We start from the raw sequence: 16,456 nt of genomic DNA, 5'->3' as shown, positions 1-16,456 counted from the left end.
GGGGTATTTCTAATATGAAGACCCCTCAAATCCACTTTAAAACTGAACTGGTCCCTGAAAAATTCCGATTTTGAAAATGTTGTGAAAAATTGGAAAATCGCTGCTGAACTTTGAAGCCCTCTGATGTCTTCCAAAAGTAAAAACATGTCAACTTTATGATGCCAACATAAAGTAGACATATTGTATATGTGAATCAATTTATAAATGTATTTGGAATATCCATTTTCCTTTCAGGCAGAAAGTTAGAAAAAAGCTAAATTTTCATGAAATTTGGGGATTTTTCACCAAGAAAGGATGCAAGTAACAATGAAAATTTACCACTATCATAAAGTAGAATATGTCACGAAAAAACTCTCTCGGAATCAGAATATTCGGTACAAGCAGCCCAGAGTTATTAATGCGTTAAGTGACAGTGGTTTGAATTACAAAAAAGGGCTCAGTCCTTAAGGTGAAAAAGGGCTGAGTCCTTAAGGGGTTCAGGTCAGAGCCACATGTACATTTATCTGGCGGCGGAGTGGCATATTATGAAACTGGGCATATATGCAATAGCCGGCTACTAACTAGTGGACCACTGTTTCACCAACGATAACATTGTCCATATATGGCAAATCTATATTTATTAAAGAAGTTTCACAAAAAGCAAACCATGTGACAATAACAAAGGTATTATGTTCCCACATGGGACACGCAGGTCGAGTGTAAGTAATCAATAGCATGGACATGACCCTTACAAGCATATAGAGAAGCATCAGAATAATAAAAGAAGGAAAAAGGAAGTAAAGAGGACAGTAGCAAGAAAGGAAAAGGGGGATAGAAAAAAACAGATAAAAAGACAGACAAAAAGGAATAACAAAAATACAAGGAGGGGGGAAACCAGGAGGGGGAGAGAAATAAATGCTCTAGGACAACCAGCCAGAGTACTCTGGAGAGTACCAAAAAGCATCCCAATGGTGCCACGCCCTGAAAAACAGCTCAGGTTTTTCTCAGTCAGAGGTCACCAGTTCTTCCATCCTACGAAATGTATTCAACATCTCCACGAACTGTAGTTTTCCAATGGCTCAGGACTATGGTCTGAGCAGCACATAAGAAATGTCTCAACAAGCCCTTTGTAGCAAATGGAATAGATCCGTGGTACAAAGACGAGAGCACTCTCAGGAGAAAGAGGGATGGAGTCCGAGCAGACCTTGTTAAACAGATCAAATACAAAAGCCCAGAATGGACGGATCAGAGAGCAATCCCATCAAATGTGGAGGTAGGAACCAATTGCCCTGCCACAACGCCAACACATGGTCAAGACTGAGGGGAACATCGAGTGAATCCGATCTGGGCATCTGTACCATCTAGATAGAATTTTGAAATTATGCTCCTGAGACCTAGAAGACAGGTCTTGTGAGTAAGCAAAAACATCTTAGAAATTTCTAGACCTACCTAGGTCCGCCTCCCACTTGAGAACATAGGGCGGCTTCAGAGTAGTCTCCATCTCCATTCCCAGCGCTCCGTAGATCAGAGAAACAGTATGGGAGGGAGGAGAAGAAAGCATGCACAACTGCTCAAAAGTAGTAAGCCATCTATGAAGGTAAGCACTGGGTGAGAGGGAAGAATAAAAATGGCATAGCCTGCCATATACTAGCCATGCACTGGGGAAAGAGGACATATCAGTCGGGGCAGCAACCAGATCAGTTCCAGACAACGCCTGCAGATGACGCAGTCGAGAACCAACCAGCAACCCCAGAAGGGTACAAATACTGGAGTCGTCTACAAACTGAGGGGTACTAAAAAGGGGAGCCAGGGTACCCGGTCTACTAGAGAGACTCATGCCATTTTTGAGGCCTCAATGGGGCCTCCAAAGCTGCTCACCTGCCTGGGGACAGGGATGGCAGACTATGCTTAGATAAGTAAGACCGGATCTTATCATGGAAAAGGGAGGGAGAAAGATCAGCAAACTTCCCCTTAATGTTGTAGAGATATTCGTAAAAGGACCAAAACTCCACTACAATCTGCTGGGTGGTATGGATCTTCCCCTGAGATGGAGAATTAAGGGAAAGAATATAAGGGGAGGACAATTGCGGTGGAGTGCCCGAGAGAGCCACGAGCTGCAACGGTTTGCGTATTCATAGTAACCCCTATGAGCCTGATCCCAAAGGCACAATGATTTCTTATCAAGGCAGCAAAAAATGGCAAAAGATAAAATCGAATCCTTGTCAGGCGCAGACCAGTAGAAGAAACATCCGTAATGCATGGATACACTTCGAAAGGTTTATTTGGAACACAACAGCATCGCGTTTCTTGCCCGTAAAGGGCACTTCATCAGGTTATGTGTGATGAAGTGCCACTTTGCCTGATGAAGTGCCCTTTATGGGCATGAAACTTGTTGCTGTTGTGTTCCAAATAAACCTTTTGACGTGTATCCATGCATTATGGATGTTTCTTCTACTGGTCTGCTCCTGACAAGGATCCGATTTTATCTTTTGCCATTTTTTGCTGCTATTACGACTGGTGAGCAAAGTCTGACCGGAGGATCTAGGCTGCAACAGGATCTTTCTACTGCTTATGCTCCATATGGTGGTGTGCCCTCAGCGCAACACATTCTGGTAAGTGTAATTCTTTACAATTGCCAAATCTTCTCACAAGTACCGCACTAGGGGCGCGTGTGTTTTTCTTTTCTCATTTTTCTTATCAAGGCAGGACAGCAATTTCTGTCTCGTGGTGGAAATTTGTGCCTGAGTCGCAGCAGAAAAATATTGTTTATTCAGAGATTCAAAAGAGGCCAACTCAGCGAAAAGGCCAGCTATAATCCGAAAATCAGCTTTTTTAAGACTGGCTCCATGAGCAATAAATATGTTCCGAACCGTGCACTTAAGTGCCTCCCACATAAGTGGGAGGGGCAGGGGTATCATCAGAACTATGATTCATCACAAAGTCAGAAATTGCCTGCCTGACTTCGTCCCTACAGAGGACATCCTTGAGCAGGTGGTCATTGAGCCTCTAGGAGTGGGGGCGAGGAGCATTTGGAGCGAAGTGAAGCTTTGCCAGTACTGGGGCGTGGTCAGACCACACCACAGAGTCAATGGAGGCCCGTAGGGACAGGGAGAGAAGGGGATGGCTTACAAAAATCATATCCAATCTACTAAAGGAGCAATGTGCAGGGGAATAAGTATAATCCTTAACGTCTGGGTGCAAGACACGCCAGAGGTCCCCCCCCCCCCCCAATGATAATCTGCGAGGAACAAGCAAAGTCATCCAGGCGGGTCAGCAGATCCAGAGCAAAGGCAACCTGGCTCTGATTAGGAAAATAGATGGCCACTACCCAGAACAATTTAGAAGCATGGGAAAAATTTTAAAACAAGTAATGGCCCATAGGATCCTCCTAAACCTTAATAACAGAGGGCAGGAAGGTCCTATGAAAGGCAATCGACACCCCTCTGGACTTAGCCTCAGGGTTGGTGGAATGGAACCAAGTGGAGTGATTACGGTCTTTGATAGGACAGGAGGAGGTGTGAAAGTGGGTTTCCTGAAAAAGAGCTACAGATACCTTCTTTTTGTGAAGATGATAGAGAACCTGTCACCATTTTCAGGTACATTAAACCCCTTCAGATTGAATGAACAGACTGCTAGGGAATCCATAGTGGAAAGGAGTGGGTAAATGATAGATGGAAAACGCACAAGGAGGGGAGGAGGACAGACACAATGGGAAACATAAAACAGAGAAAAGGAGCAGGAGAACAAGAAACAAGAACATCTTGACCAAAGGTCCTAAACACAGAGCAAACCAAGAGATGGTCAGCTCGCTGAACATCATCCCTACGTAGGGAAGTGAAAGCCTAACCAGAAGAAAACTCCATAACCACCAACCCCCCCCACAAAATAACTGGAAGCAGAACTGAAAAGAACCCCAACCTGCACTATTATAAGGCACATGAAGTAATAAACAAAACAAGAACCTGCATAGGAGGAAAACAGAGAACAATAAGCCCCCGAGAACAGGAACCCTCCATCGAACCCAGGAGTCAATAGGGCAACATCACCACCAAGGAGAGAAAATCCATGGCCTTCAGGGAGGTAGGTGTGAAGGAGTCCGCCGAACAGTGGAAGGAGACTTGAGGATCATAGGTTGCCACTTGTCATGGTGCGGGGGAGTCACAGGACACAGAGAAGTTGGCCACTCCGGCAACAAGACCATAAGGAGTTCCAAGGTAACAAGAAATTTAGGGAGGTCACCCAGCTGGCGGAGTATGGCAATCTTGCCTCCATGCCGAGTGATGAGCTGAAAGGGGAATATCCAGCAGTAGTGCTGGAACGCAGTAGATTCAAGAGGGGCCACAGAGCCCTATGAACCTGAAGGGTGTGATGTGCCAGATCTGGGAACAGGGAGACTTGAGAGCCCTTAAAATCCACGGAGCCATGAGCTCTAGCTGCAATCATGATCTTGTCCTTCTCCTTAAAGAAATGGATGCGGTATATCATGTCTCTGGGGGGGGGTGCATTGTCGGGCAGTTTAGCCCTGAGGGAACAGTGGATACAGTCTAGCTCAACAGGGGCCGATCCATCAGAATCCAGCAGGATAGCAAAGATGTTCTGGGCTGCCGAGTCTATTGCAGAGGGGGCTACAGAATCAGAAATGCCTAGGAGCCAAATATTATTACGGCAATGCAGATTCTCTAAATCTTTCTGGTGTGAAAACAGCTCCGATATCTGGAGCGAGTGCTCCTGTAAGATTTGGGTGTGGAAGTCCATGCGAGCATGAAGGGCCTCCTGTTGCTGGTCGAGATCCCCCAAGTGCTGACCTAACTGGCGCAGCTCCCCTTTAATGGACTCCTTCTCAGTCTTATACGTGCACTCCAGCCTGGAGATGCACCGCTCAAAGTCCTGCTTAGTAGGGAGAGCTTTCAGGTAGGCCATGATGTAACAGTCACCCCCCAGAGTCATCATCGTCAGAATCCCCCAGCCTGGTTACATGTGAGAGCGGTGGGGAGGCAGCCCCTGCATGCTCAGTCACACGCCATAGATCAGGACCTCGTGGCGGCCGCCATCCTGGGAGCCAGGGTGCCACCTTCAGAGGCAGTTTGACTGCCAAAAAAAATGCTAATACTGCCAGAATCCAGGTGGGTAAGGTCAGCAGACTCTTTAGATTTCTTTAAAAGAGGCATGAGAGCGGGTTCAGAATGCCAGAAAGCAGGGAAGAAGCAGGCAGGAGAGCAGAGCGATGTGAAGCAAGTCCTCACTCCTCCATAGGCAAGCCACGCCCCCATCACATTTTCCATTTATTAATATCAATATTGAACTTTTATCACACAGAACATTGGATTATACAATTGATACCAGCTGTGCCCTGCATAGGACTCCTTTACCACAGACAGTTGGTTTTGTTTATAGACAACACTATATATCCATATGGGAGGGCTATAAGTCACAGACTGCCTTGAAGAAATCAGACATTTTGGAAGCAGCATTTATGTGTTCACTGTTCCTTTATTTATACATTCATTTTACTATCACTGTCAGTGTGCCACAAGGGCCCTGTGACTATATAACCAAATAGTGTTTATATCTTATGCATTATGTTTATTTTTATTTACTTTTATTAATTTTTTTGATATATAAAATTTGATATTATTCGGCTAGTGGGATCCAGTTATTTTTAGATTTTGAGCAACAACATATTCTAATTTATTACTTGGGTATAGGTGTTGGGTTGGTTTGCCCGTTCTTATCCAGCGATGTGGAAATTCTATCGCCCGACGCCCGGGACAAGTAGTTTTGGGCGCCGGGCAGGTGAATTTTGTATAGATTTAGCCCTGTATCGGGCTAGCAGGGACAGACCGACGTCCCCCTTATTTTTCTTTAATGCCGGTGTGAGGCGCAGGAGCGGATGCAAGTCTGCACCTCAAGAGTGTATGGGGGGGCGGCGGCCCCCAGCTGACTGCAGAGCCCCCTTATCTCCCCTCCTGGAGGGATGCAGCTCCACACAAGAAGACACAGCAGGGTGAGAGAAAGGACGTAAGACAGCTCCGTGCACAGCTCCCCCCTCCCCCGCACACAGCTCTATCCCTCCCCCTCCCCTGTCTCCCCAGGACCTAATCCACCACGGGGAGGTTGCATGTTTACACGGGGAATACACAGAGCGGGGGAGGGGAGAGAGGAGAGAACTTTAGGTGTGAGGGGAGATTTTCAAACCCATGTAACCTCACACCGGACGGGACTACAGCTCTGATGTCCACTCATGACGGCTCAGGTGAGAAGGCAGAGAATGCAGACGGCAGGAAGGGTGGTTGTATATGTAGGGTGTGAGTGTATGTGTGATGTGTGTGTAATGTATAATGTGTGTTTAATGTCTGTGTGATGTGTATGTAATGTATAATGTGTGTATGATGTCTGTGTGATGTGTATGTAATGTATGATGTGTGTATGATGTCTATGTGTGATGTATGTGTAATGTATAATGTGTGTATGATGTCTGTGTGATGTGTGTATGATGTCTGTGTGATGTGTATGTAATGTATAATGTCTATGTGTGATGTGTATGTAATGTGTGTATGATGTCTATGTGTGATGTGTGTATGATGTCTGTGTGATGTGTATGTAATGTATAATGTCTATGTGTGATGTGTATGTAATGTATGATGTGTGTATGATGTCTGTGTGATGTGTATGTAATGTATGATGTGTGTGTGATGTTTATGTAATGTATAATGTGTGTATGATGTCTGTGTGTGTGATGTGTATGTAATGTATAATGTGTGTATGATGTCTGTGTGTGATGTGTATGTAATGTATAATGTGTGTATGATGTCTGTGTGTGTGATGTGTATGTAATGTATAATGTGTGTATGATGTCTGTGTGTGATGTGTATGTAATGTATAATGTGTGTATGATGTCTGTGTGTGATGTGTATGTAATGTATAATGTGTGTATGATGTCTGTGTGTGATGTGTATGTAATGTATAATGTGTGTATGATGTCTGTGTGTGATGTGTATGTAATGTATAATGTGTGTATGATGTCTGTGTGTGATGTGTATGTAATGTATAATGTGTGTATGTCTATGTGTGATGTGTATGTAATGTATAATGTGTGTATGATGTCGATGTGTATGTAATGTATAATGTGTGTATGATGTCTGTGTGTGATGTGTATGTAATGTATAATGTGTGTATGATGTCTGTGTGTGATGTGTATGTAATGTATTATGTGTGTATGATGTCTGTGTGTGATGTGTATGTAATGTATAATGTGTGTATGTCTATGTGTGATGTGTATGTAATGTATAATGTGTGTATGATGTCGATGTGTATGTAATGTATAATGTGTGTATGATGTCTGTGTAATGTGTATGTAATGTATAATGTGTGTATGATGTCTGTGTGTGATGTGTATGTAATGTATAATGTGTGTATGATGTCTATGTGTGATGTGTATGTAATGTATAATGTGTGTATGATGTCGATGTGTATGTAATGTATAATGTGTGTATGATGTCTGTGTGATGTGTATGTAATGTATAATGTGTGTATGATGTCTAAGTTTGTGTGTATGCATGTGATGTATGATGTGGGGGGGGGGCAGCGGTGGGTGTATGTATGATGTGTGCATATGTATGATGTATATGTATGGTGTGTGTGATGTGTGTATATAATGTATGATGTGTGTGTGATGTCTGTCTAAGTGTGATGTGTGTATGTATATGATGTGGGGGGGCAGCGGCGGGTGTATGTAGGATGTGTGTATGAATGGTGTGAGTGTATGTGTGATGTGTGTATGTAATGTATGATGTGGGGGGGGGGGGCACTGCTGCCGCCACCAGTTGTGCCATCTAATTTTATTTTCAGTGTCTTCTGGTCACCCGCAGTAAATTACGCCCCCAGAATCCTCCCCTTCATACTCACCCGACGACCAAGAGCCCCACGGATGCACGCAAACACGCCCGAACCAAAACTACAACTCCCAGCATGTTAGATAATAACCTAATCTGTAGAACTATAAAGTGTAACATGCTGGGAGTTGTAGTTTTGGTTCGGGTCAGCTGCAGAGCCATAGGCTGCATCAGGGCATGCTGGGTGTTGTAGTTACTAACTGCAATTCCCAGTATTCCTTGACACAGACTATGGCTCTGCAGCTGATACGAACCAAAACTACAACTCCCAGCATGTTACACAATAACCTTAACTGTACTATACAGTGCAACATGCTGCAACACCCACACAACCATAGACTGTATCAGGGCATGCTGGGAGTTGTAGTTATCTACTAACTAAATGCAACTTCCAGCATTTTCTGACACAAAATGCAGCACATAAACTGGAGAAGCAGAACACCCCCCAGTATCACATAAGTTCCTATTGAGACTGAAAAATAGTGATTAAAATATTTTAAAAAGTGCGTATATATGTGAATAAGCCCCTTTCCTAATAAAAGTTTCCAATTTTCTTTAAATAAAAATAATGTACAAAAATAAACATAAGTGGTATCGCTACATGTAGAAATGTCCAGACTATTAAAATATAATGTTAATTAAACCGTACGGTGAACGGTGTAAATGTAAAAAAATTGTCCAGAATAGCTCATTTTTGGTCACTTCATATTAGAAATTTTTCATAAGGTGATCAAAAAGTTACATCTAGACTTTTCTGGGCTTCCCTCGGGTGTTAGAGGAGCTACAACTCTCCCTCCGCTAATAGCCTGGCATGCTGCAATCACCGGGGCCGCTATTAAACCATTAGATCACCTAAGTTGACAGCAGTGTCTAAAGGGATCTTATATCCATCCCTGGTGGTCTAGTTGGGGGGATCGTACTATTTTGGTGGAAATTATTTTATCTACCAGGACAAGTGGATTTTCTTGAGGGACAAGTAGATTGTGTTCCGCTTTAGTCCCTTGGACAAGTAGTGTTTTTTTAAAATTTCCACACCCCTGTTATCATTGGTTTCCAGTGATAGCTGAGCCTTTCTATTTTTTAGTCTTCATTTTTTTAGTCCAGTTTTTCATGAAACCTCATCAAGTTCTTCCTCTTTCATGCTATATCTTATTGCTGGCTGGTTACTTTAAAATAAATGTTTTTCTTTGTTATAGATGTATAGTTTATAAGTGTTTTTTTCTTATTTTCACTCCTTATTTTTCCTGCAGGTGAGCTGGATCTTTTAGCTGGGGAAGTTCCAGTGTCTCGCTCACTTGGTTCAAAGAGTCCAGATGCCTTTGACATGGCAGCAATGAGTGGTTCCCTCTCTGAAAGCTCCAATCCTACACGGAAAACGCCTGAGTCATTCCTGGGGCCCAATGCTGCGTTAGTAGATTTGGACTCTCTTATTTCAAAACCCACCCTACAAAACACAAAAACCTCAAACCCCTTCCTAGTTACAGGTAAGTGAATATTAAAATAGCCCTTCTCTAGGTCTGCAATTAGACATAGGTTTCCTCATATGGCATGAATTAACAGGTGGAGTGAATGTAATCAACAGCCAAACTTTATCCCTTTCTCTGTGCTGGGTTACTACAGCTCAGCTCCCATTCACTTCAATGGACATTGAGCTGCAGTTACCCTGCATGGCCACATACAGAGCGGTTTGCTTTCAACTGTGCTCTGTGTGCACGTGCTGTATGATGGCAACCCAACGGTCTGATAGTGATGGTCTATTCTGGGAATCAAAAAATTTAGCCTTGAAAAATCCTTTAAACATTTTAGATGTTAACCTTACTGACACCATTTTACTGTTTACATATAAAATTAATCTATTTGAAAAGTAAGCTGTTTTTTGTAAACTTCAATGCTTATTCCTTTCTAGTCTCAAGTTACAGACTATTCTAGTTTAGAGCTGCATTCACAATTATGAGCTCTCCCACCATTCCATGTTTGGCTTTATGTCTGCACAGAGCAGGTAATTTGCTTACAAAGAATCTAAGAAAAACTAGCTGTACTCAGAATTGTAAGCTTTTAGGGGGCAAATCGTATGCAGTTTCTTCCTTTGTCCAACAATTATAGTTAATGTAGCAATGGGCAGGCTCTAAAACTGGATCAATACAAGATCAGTAATACATGTGCTTATATAAAAACTAAAATTCATCCACTGGTGGTTAAGTTAAAGAATGACAGATTTTATTTTTTTTTTTTGGGGGGGGGGGGGGGTTTGTGCCACAGTTGTTTTAGTCATAATGATTATTTTGGAAAATAAAAGTAACTTGAACTTTTATAATCACAAAATATATTGTGAGAATTATAAAATGGACTTTCCAAAACACACATATGTGATATAGACTGCTACAAACCATTTGAAAGCTTGGCTGTCTTATAAGGAGGGTATTGAGTTGAGGACCTGATCTGTGACACTTACAGTGGGGGAAAAAAGTATTTAGTCAGCCACCAATTGTGCAAGTTGTCCCTCTTAAAAAGATGAGAGGCCTGTAATTTTCATCATAGGTATACCTCAACTATGAGAGACATAATGAGAAAAAAAATTCATAAAATCACATTGTCTGATTTTTAAAGAATGTATTGGCAAATGATGGTGGAAAATAAGTATACAGTCAATAACAAAAGTTCATCTCAATACTAAGTTGTATACCCTTTGTTGGCAATGACAGAGGTCAAACCTTTTCTGTAAGTCTTAACAAGGTTTTCACACACTGTTGATGATATTTTGGCCCATTCCTCCATGCACATCTCCTCTAGAGCAGTGATGTTTTGGGGCTAGGCAACACGGACTTTCAACTCCCTCCAAAGGGAGATCTGAAGACTGGCTAGGCCACTCCAGGACCTTGAAATGCTTTTTTACAAAGCCACTCCTTCGTTGCCCGAGCGGTGTGTTTGGGATTATTGTCATGCTGACAGACCCAGCCATGTTTCATCTTCAATGTCTTTGCTGATGGAAGGAGATTTTCACTCAAAATCTCACAATACATGGCCCCATTCATTATTTCCTTTACCCGGATCAGTCTTCCTTTTCCATTTTCTGAAAAACAGCCCCAAAGCATGATTTTTCCACCACCATGCTTCACAGTAGGTATGGTGTTCTTTGGATGCAACTCAGCATTCTTTCTCCTTCAAACACGACGAGTTGAGTTTTTACCAAAAAGTTCTTCTTTGGTTTCATATGACAATATTCCAATCCTCTTCTTGATCATCCAAATGCTCTCTAGCAAACTTCAGATGGGCCCGGACATGTACTGGGTTAAGCAGGGGGACACATCTGGCACTGCATGATTTGAGTCCCTGGCAGCGTAGTGTGTTACTGATGGTAGCCTTTATTTGATCCCAGCTCTCTGCAGGTCATTCACTAGGTCCCCCCGTGTGGTTCTGGGATTTTTGCTCACTGTTCTTGTGATCATTTTGACACCATTGGGTGAGATCTTGCGTGCAGCCCCAGATCGAAGGAGATTATCAGGGAGATTGTATGTCTTCCATTTTCTAATAATTGCTCCCACAGTTGATTTCTTCACACCAAGCTGCTTGCCTATTGCAGATTCAGTCTTCCCAGCCTCATGCAGGTCTACAATTTTGTTTTGGACAGCTCATTGGTCTTGGCCTTAGTGGATTTTAGAGTTTGACTGTTTAAGGTTTCGGACAGGTGTCTTTTATACTGATAACAAGTTCAAACAGGTGCCATTAATACAGGTAACGAGTGGAGGACAGAGGAGACTCTTAAAGAAGTTGATACAGGTCTGTGAGAGCCAGAAATCTTGCTTGTTTGTAGGTGACCAAATACTTATTTTACAGAGGAATTTACCAATTAATTAATTAGAAATCCTACAATGTGATTTCCTGTATTCTTTCCCCCTATTCTGTCTCTCATAGTTTAGGTATACCTATGATGAAAATTACAGGCCTCTCTCATCTTTTTAAGTGGGAGAACTTACACAAATGGTGGATGACTAAATACTCAACCCCCCCCCCCCCCCCCCCTCTGTGTATGTCCCTATGGGAGAACACTTTATGAAGTGATTGAATTACTTTTACCATTAAACCCTTCCAGACCCATGACATACATGTACATCATGGGTCGGGTGGGCAGACATGATGGGGGCCCACGGGTCGGCTGACTTCTGCCAGTAATGATGGACTTCGGCGATCGCGCTGAGGTCTGTCATTTAACTGGTTACATACCGTGATCTATACAGATCATGGCATTTAAACACTAAATGCAGCTATTCCCTGGTGTCTAGTGGTCCCATAGCCCTCTCCCCGCGATGTAATCGCAGGGGGGGGGGGGAGATATGGGTTGCTAGGTAAGCCCTAGGTCTGCTCCTCGGCATCATCCCCTGCTCTGAGTTTGCTTAGGGCTCACTTAGGCAGCCCTTAGCAATTGAGCACAGATTTCATAGATCAATGTAATGCAATAGCATTACATTGACCTATGTAAGCCATTTGATGATGACTTATGATAGGCCCCTAGGGGGGGGCCAAAAAATGTGTATAACAAAAGTAAAAAAATGTTTTAAAAAAAATAAAAAAATCCCTCCCCTAATAACAATTCATTTTTATTTCATTTGCCATTTTTAGAAGAAAAAAATCGCCACATGCGTAATTGTCCGAACTCTCAAATTATTATGTTTCTGATCCTGCACGGTGAACGGTGTAAATGCAAAAAAATTCCAAACGCCAAAATTGCTGATTATTTGGTTGCATTACATACCCAAAAAAATGTCATCAAAAGTGAACAAAAAGCCAGAACTACACAACTACATAGCTCTGTAGGTGGAAAATTTTTAAAGTTATAGGGGTGAGAACATGGTAATGAGAATTATTTTTTTCTTATATTTCAATGTTTAAATTATTATTATTTTTTTTAACAATAAAACGAAAACAAAAATTATTCAAGTTTGGTATCATTGTAATCGTACTGACCCATAGAATATGGAATGTCAGATTTACCATATTTTGAACTCCGCAAAAAATTTTGCCCTACAGAATTATGCAATTCCATATTTTTTTCAATTTTGCCCTGCATATAATTTTTTTCTGGCTTTGTAACACATTGTATGCTAAAAAAAAAAAGAAAGCGAACCCTTGGAAAGTCCAACTTGTTACGCAGAAAATAAGCCCTAAAACAACTTTGTCAGTCGAAAAACAAAAAAGTTATGGATCTTAGAATGTAAGGAGAAAAACTACATGAGCCAGAAATCTAAATTTGCTGGGTCATGAAGGGGTTAATGAATCTTTTATATTTTCTGTATAACAAATGGTTGCTGACAATGAAACAGTTATGTGTGCAAAAGTAACTAGACATGGTATTTTACATATCTTTTAATATGATTTATTTTAGGGGCGACCAGTTCAGCTACAACAAATCCATTCCAGCCTAATCAACAGTCATCTCTTACGTTGAATCAACTTCGTTCCAGTCCTGTGATGTCAATGGGACAGCAAGTGACACCTGCTGGACAAACCCCTGCAGCAATTCCATTTAGTTCTGTGTCACCCATGGTATCAGTGTCCCCTATGGCCCAAGGAATTCCTCTAGCCAATGTGTCCCCAATGGTTGGAATGCAGCCTGTAGCTGGAGTGGTTGGCCTTCCAGTTGTTGCAGGGCCTCCTGGTGTTTCTCCCATGGGTTTGTCTGCTATGATGCCTCCGCAGCAGTTGGTGACACAACCACTGGTACCAAATCTATCAGCACAAGCTGTGACTAGTACCACCAACCCTTTCCTATTATAACAGGCTGTGGAATGATTGAATTTGTAATGGTGATGACGGGGGTGATGGGTCAAACATGGCATCATCTTGCTACCACCACAGAATGTCCCTGTAATTTACATCTTTTGTGGCAACCCTGTATTAGCAGCACCTTGGAATTTTGTGTGTCTGCTTCCTTTTCACTGTGCCTCTGAATACCAAGAAATAGTATTTTTACCCCTCCCCGTAGTACAGGTAAAGGTGTTTAGGTTAAAAACCATAGCTTAATATTGTTTTCTGCAGGATAATTGATAATACGTAGTGTTATGCCAGAATTTTACTGTCTGATATTTTCATTTACTGCCCCCTAATCCTTTTTTGCATTAATAGCTGCACTTCACAGTATGATTGATTGGTTTTGTTTGTTTCTGCCTCGTAGCAATCCCAGGGGCTTTTGACTTGTGAGCCAAGCAGAACATCTGTTTTTTTCCTTATGTAAAAGGTATTTTGCCTACTCTTTTACCGACATTTCCAACCTGATATCCCCTACCCCCATCTTTCACTTCAATTCAACACATTGGCCCTCATTTACTAAGAGTTGAGTGTAGGTTTCTTTGTGGGTTTTAGTTCCCTACAATTTATTTTCCACGGTATTTACTAAGGTTTCCCTACATTTTCCACTTTCCCTACACTTTGCTTTTTTTTTTTTTTTACACATGCTCTGATCTGTCTGGTTTTCCTCAGCTCAAATCCACCACATTTTATGTGGAAACCTTAGTAAATATGTTGGGTTTTTGTGAAAATGTCGGGAACACGCCCCTTTTTGGAGACCATGCCCCTTTTTCGTGTTTTTTTCAGCAAAATGGAGAGTTAGTCGGGTTTTTTCAATTCTGGCGCAAAATCTGGTGCAGACAGAATTTCTGGCGCAATGCGACAGAATCTGGCACACAACCCGACAAAACATGTCAGGTTTGCAATAGTAAATGAGGGCCATTGTTTCCTTTACCTTTCTTATAACTACGGTGTTGGTTGGCTCTACTTGTAAATACAGCACATTGCTCTAGCAACTCTGTATGATTGGACCACATTAGAAAAATGCCCTATTTAGAACAATATATTGATATAACACTAAAAGGCTAGGCTCTGTTGAGCAGGAGATTAATGGGGGATTTCTGGGTTGTATTGCCATAATAGCAGGACATTTCCTATTTATTAGAATGAATCTATGAATGCTGATTAAGTGGATTTTTAACCCTTGAGTTTATTCCATTTCTTTCATATTACCATTACAAATCAAATCTGTGATGTTGATTTGTTTGATGACCACTTAATAAACTGAAGGCTTTGCTTGGTGTGCTGTCCATCGAGTCCTATTCAGTATGAAAATTTACAAATGTTTTCTCTCTATTCGAAGAGAAAACAATGTTCAAATAAAGAAAATCTGGAAAAGTTCCATAAGCTTTTCCTAAGTTTTTTTTTAAATTCTTTGTGTCTTCCTTTGTGTCTTTTTCAACCTTACAAACTATGTATGTCGGTTCTCTTAAAAAATTTAGATAGAAAGCGAAAAATCTGAATATGGATGTATAATGTAATACATCTTTTTATGTTTTTCCTTTTATTATGTGTATATTTTCTCGCAGTGACTTTGAATTGTGATTTGGAGGAAGGACAACAAAAACTGTTCATAGGTGATTCAGAATGTCTGTCATTTATTAAACACATCTGGACATATATCGTCTAAATGGAGCCATCCGTCTCTGCCGTATTGACCTGATTTCATAATCATTAGCAAAGAGAATCACATTGAGAGAAGAAGAGTCCCACATTAAAAGGGGTTATGCGGCTTTTTGCAAAAATTCATATCCTGCTGGGGCCAGGAAAAAAGTAGAAAATAAACTGTACTTGCCTAGCCCCAGTCCCTCGCAGCTCCCCCCAATTTTCTGTTTATCTCTTTCCGAGATGAGCGCTTGGAACAGGACCTGCCATCTCTGTCACATATCACTGGCCTCAGTGGTGTGCTGTCTTGGCCAGTGATTGGTAGAGCAAGCAGGTCCTGCACAGAGTGCTCGTCTTTGAAGCAGAAAAAGACAAACAAAAAAATCAGGAGACCAGAGGAAGCCTATTGGGAACTGCAGGGAACTGGGACTAGGGAATTATAGTTATTTTTCTATTTTTTCTTAGCCCCAACAAGATAGAAACGCTGGATCACAGTGAAGTTCTAGTTTAGGTACAGAAAACAGACGTTGACCCCATCTATGATGATAATAATGAGGTTGGGCTGGAATGCTCCTGTACAGGGAAAATCAGTGCTGTGGCCTCTCTTTTCAGGATAGTCTAGGACCCATCGATTATAAACTTGTGTCCTATTACAGATGGAGACCATTATTTTATGATGTGCGATCAACTTTCTAATGGGATTTGTGTGAATGTATGAATGTTAAATATATTATTCTGTGTAAGAGCAGCGAGACTGTGGAATTCTCTGCCAGAGGAGGTGGTCATGGTAAACTCTGTAAAACAATTTAAAAGGGGTCTGGATGCATTTTTGGAGAATAATAAAATTACAGGTTATAGATTCTAGATCTATATGGACAGAATGTTGATCCAGGGATCAATTCTGATGCCATATTTGGAGTTGGGAATAAATTTTTTACTCGAGTATGAGAGTTTTTTTGCATTTATCTGGATCGTCTCAGTAGGGACTCATTAGGGTTATGGGTTGAACTTGATGGACTCTGGTCCTTTTTCGACCTTATGAACTATGTTACTACTATATTTATATTATCCTGAATTATTTTTATTTTTTCTCATCTATTTTCTTGTTGATGGAAGACTTTTTTTTTTTTTTTTAATTA

At 41.6% G+C, this 16,456-nt stretch overlaps 1 protein-coding gene across 10 annotated transcripts in view; it reads left to right on the top strand.

Moving 5' to 3' along the window:
- Positions 1 to 14,954, top strand: part of LOC130294354 (epsin-1-like) — a 400,181-nt gene extending 385,227 nt beyond the window's left edge. For all 10 annotated transcript variants that reach the window (XM_056544011.1, XM_056544010.1, XM_056544019.1 and 7 more), the window contains 2 exons: positions 9,122 to 9,355; positions 13,252 to 14,954. In XM_056544011.1, coding sequence (XP_056399986.1) covers positions 9,122 to 9,355; positions 13,252 to 13,643 — 626 coding nt within the window. In that variant the 3' untranslated portion in view covers positions 13,644 to 14,954. The remainder of the gene's footprint in view (positions 1 to 9,121; positions 9,356 to 13,251) is intronic.
- Positions 14,955 to 16,456: the final 1,502 nt, after the last annotated feature.

This window comes from Hyla sarda, chromosome 10 (assembly GCF_029499605.1).
Source record: "Hyla sarda isolate aHylSar1 chromosome 10, aHylSar1.hap1, whole genome shotgun sequence".
Taxonomy (NCBI): domain Eukaryota; kingdom Metazoa; phylum Chordata; class Amphibia; order Anura; family Hylidae; genus Hyla; species Hyla sarda.
The sequence above is the reverse complement of the archived record's forward strand: the minus strand, read 5'-3'. Positions and strand labels throughout refer to the sequence as shown.